This window comes from Arachis ipaensis, chromosome B09, assembly GCF_000816755.2.
Source record: "Arachis ipaensis cultivar K30076 chromosome B09, Araip1.1, whole genome shotgun sequence".
Taxonomy (NCBI): Eukaryota; Viridiplantae; Streptophyta; class Magnoliopsida; order Fabales; family Fabaceae; genus Arachis; species Arachis ipaensis.
This window is the reverse complement of record NC_029793.2, coordinates 49843480-49847687: the sequence shown is the minus strand read 5'-3', so window position 1 is coordinate 49847687 and position 4208 is coordinate 49843480. Positions and strand designations below refer to the sequence as shown.

At 34.7% G+C, this 4208-nt stretch overlaps 1 protein-coding gene across 1 annotated transcript in view; it reads right to left on the bottom strand.

Moving 5' to 3' along the window:
* The window catches only part of LOC107619774, a 3446-nt gene continuing 1553 nt past the window's right edge, over nucleotides 2316-4208 (bottom strand). Inside the window, exons 3-4 of the mRNA XM_016322063.2 lie at nucleotides 2801-3158; nucleotides 2316-2694 (exon numbers count right to left, since the gene is read on the bottom strand). Coding sequence (XP_016177549.1) covers nucleotides 2489-2694; nucleotides 2801-3158 — 564 coding nt within the window. The 3' untranslated portion in view covers nucleotides 2316-2488. The remainder of the gene's footprint in view (nucleotides 2695-2800; nucleotides 3159-4208) is intronic.

Here is a 4208-nt window from a genome sequence, read left to right as displayed (position 1 = left end):
CCTGAAGAGATTCCAACAATTATAAAAACTCTAAATGAAGAGTTTGAGATGAAAGATCTTGGAAGGACTAAATTTTGTCTCGGCCTGCAGATCGAACATATAAAAAATGGGATCTTTATTCATCAAACAACATACACAGAGAAAATTTTGAAAAGATTTTATATGGATAAGTCACATCCTTTGAGTATCCCAATGATCGTAAGATCTTTGGATGTGGAGAATGATCAATTCCGTCCTAAAAAAGAGAATGAAGATATCCTTGGTCCTGAAGTACCATATCTTAGTACCATTGGAGCACTAATGTATCTTGCTAATAATACGCGACCTGACATATCATTTGCGGTGAATTTACTAGCAAGGTAGAGTTCCTCTCTAACTAGAAGATATTGGAGTGGAATCAAGCAAATCTTTCGATATCTTCGTGGAACTGTTGATATGGGATTGTTTTATCCCTATGGATCCAAGTCACAACTAGTTGACTATGCAGATGCTGGATACTTATCTGATCCACATAAAGGGAGATCTCAAACAGGATACCTGTTCACATATGGTGGAACAGTTATATCATGGAGGTCCACGAAACAGACGATTGCTACAACATCCTCTAATCATGCCGAAATACTAGCGATACATGAAGCTAGTCGCGAGTGTTTTTGGTTCAAGAGTTTGATCCAATATATCCTGTCATCATGTGGACTGATTGATCATAAGATAGCTCCAACTGTCCTGTTTGAAGATAATACAGCATGCATTGCTCAACTTAAGGGTGGATACATCAAAGGTGATAGAACAAAGCATATTTTTCCCAAATTCTTCTTCACTCATGATCTTCAAAATCAGGGGACAATTGATGTCCAACAGATCTGCTCAAGTGACAATCTGGCAGATTTATTTACAAAATCACTCCCAAAATCCTCCTTTGAAAGATTGGTGCATGAGATTGGGATGCACCGATTTCGAGATATTAAATGATGTCGACAAGAGGGGGAAACTGTACTCTTTTTTTCTTGGTCAAGTTTTTTTTCCATTGGGTTTTTCTTGGCAAGGTTTTTAATGAGACAGTCCCCGTCACAAAGGATATTGTACTCTTTTTCCTTCACTAAGATTTTTTCCCATTGGATTTTTCTTTAGTAAGGTTTTAACGTGGCATAATTCTAAATAGTCATCCAAGGGAGGTGTTATGAAAAGGATACTTTATCACACCTTACGTGGATGCTCATTTTTTATGATATATAGTTTTTCAAGGATGACTACATTTAATACGAAGTTGAAAAAGCTACCTCATATACATATATAAATAGAGACTTAAGCCTCTGATAATTACACACAGCAATAATAAAAACAAATACTTTTTCTCTCTCTCTCTTTCTTATATGCACTACAATATAAAGCAATTTTACTTTCTCTCTTCACATATTACTAATATAATATTAATATATTATCTTTATAATAATATAATAATATTGATAAATACTAATAATAATATTTTCTATTTATACTTTTATTTTATTACTTTTTCCTTATTTATTTTACAACACGTTATCAGCACGAAGCTCTAACGATATTTTAGGAAGACTTCAGATTAAATATTTATAGTAATATTTTTTTATTTATACTTTATTTTATTATCTCTTCTTTATTTATTTTACAACATTAAAATCGTTTCTTTTTACGTCAGAGTGCTGGAGGCGTATGAAAAATCACTTTTAAAAGGGCGCTCCCTAAAACTTTTTAAGAGACATGTTCTCAATTAAACGGCACCCCTTTCCCACCCCACGCTTGCTCAACATGCATTCAGGGGCGAGGGAAATCACCCTCATTGACATTGTGTCCCCAAAGTTTCTTGAGTTGATTGGATGAAAGTACCCCTGTCTTTCTCTCATGTTTTCCAGCCTTGCCCTTCTTTTTCCTCGAAATCACAAACTCAGCGATTTCGGCCCCTAACCTAGTAATACACCACCATTGGGTCATTCACCTGTGTTTCACCAACATCACACCCATATGGAGAAAGGGAACAAAAAAAAATCGGATTTCGGAATAAGGAAGGAGAGGGCAAATTAGGAGATTTTAATTTACAAAAGAAAGAAGAAAAAAGGGAAAATACATGCATGATATTTTTAACAGAATTAACTATGTAGTTAATGTTTTTTCAAATTTTATCAAATGGCTTTTATTTTTCGGGTATTACATTAGTTTAACTTTTGGTTATTTATATAAGCTCGTAAATCTTTGATGATCCGAAATAGTGATTTACTCTGAAACATATAATAACAAGTAGGAATAAATAATGTAAGAAAAAACACTTGGCATGGTACTAGACATAAGATATTATTGTATATTTAACAATCGACGATAAGTATTAATCATTCTTAAGATCTTCTAACGAGCACAAGCTGATTACTCAAGTATTAATTATACACCAGGTTAGAGACTTATGTGCATACTATGAACAGCATTTACAAAATCCACTACCCTAACCTTGTTTGCATTAATTGACCCTTTCATTTACCAGCATAGTTCTAACTTTAGACATTGAAGCTGGAGGCAGTTCTATTAGCTTCTTCTCCTCTTCTTCTTCATCATCATCATCATCAGAAATCCAGCCATAGCACGGTTTACGCTTTCTACAACCAAAATTCTCCGTAGGTGGTGATACCTCAATCTTAAGAGGAGGAGAATATGCAAGCCTAAAATCTGCAACACAGTAGCAAACAACATAATCAAAACAACAATCACACATTCAGCCTTTGCTTCAAAACCAAGTAAAATGACACAATGAAGACAAAAGAGAGTTGGTTACTAGATTTATTCTCTTCCGGCACCGCATCTTCAGCCTTGACAATGGGAAGTTGATTGATGCTAGCTGGAGTTTCAACAGAATCTACGATAGGAAGATGATTAACAGCAGGTGGAGTTTCAGCAGACTCGACAATGGGAAGTTGATCATGAGTTTCACCGGTTGCTGATGCAGAGTCTACAGCCTTGAAGGAAGGTTGATTATTTGTTTGACTGGATGCTGATACAGTGTCAATGGTCTGATTAATTGTTAATGCACCATCAGTATTTTCAGTGTTAGAGCAAGGTTGAAAGGGGGTTCTGTTTGAGCAAGCAGAAGGAGATGCCTCACTGTGGCCATCTTCTCGGTTCTCCTCTTTGTCCTTCACATAAAACAATACAAGATCACAGAAGACAGTCTTAATAATAATGTTATTAGAATAACTAGCCACAAGGTCAATGAACCAGTACTGAATTTCAAGCTAACAGCAGCCCCAGTTCCCAAAATTAAAAGAAATTTCATTGAATTAGTAGAAAAAGAAAAGGAAAGGAAAACATATAGCCCATCAAACATGGTTAATCTACTATATGAATCTAACAAAACTTAACACGATCTGCCACTAAGGAGCTATTAGACTGAAAAAAGTTAATAAAGGAAAGAATATTGTTCAACTAAGATCAGGACTATAAAGAAGGATCCGCAGAAGAATTAAGTTTACACTGTATAAGCAATGGACTTTGCCAAAGTGTTGAACATCCACACTATAGTTGTTCCCATTGGGTAGGTAAATAACATAAAAGAAATCTTGTAAGAACTATAAAAAATTGATTGCACAAAATAACTCCTTTTTAATATACTCGGTCAAAAAAAATCATCAAACAAAAAATTAATTCAGCAAGAAACATGGATTAATTAAGTGTAAGACAAAGATCCTTGGTAGAGATATAACAGCTGTAGTTAAATATCCATAAAAAACAAGATGATAATTAATTTTTGAACTTTAAGTTACCATCAGTTCATGCCAAGTGAAAACGCAGAAAATGGAGTTAGGTAGAGCTCTTTATCTGATGATTAAGAAGGATCACAAATTTACGAATAATGCCTAGACCAACCATTGCTGTCAAATTACTAGAATACCTTGCAGGCCGGAATTTGTGAAGATCTGTGATTCAATTTCTTTAGAAAATTATCCTTAAGGCATATTCTCTACCCACTTCCCTTCTCTTTCCATTAGGCTATTAGGTAAAACTTTGGTCCTAAAGTCCCACCTTGTAGGTTTGGTCGGATAAAGGAAGCAGGGCAGAAATACAAATGATACAACAGTAACAGAATGGAGAAACATATCATTTTCATCCATAAGGGTAAAAAAAAAATGTAGCTTTCCTGCACAGGCAGAGTTTTGTTAATAATGACAGGAACCAATGCATGAAAC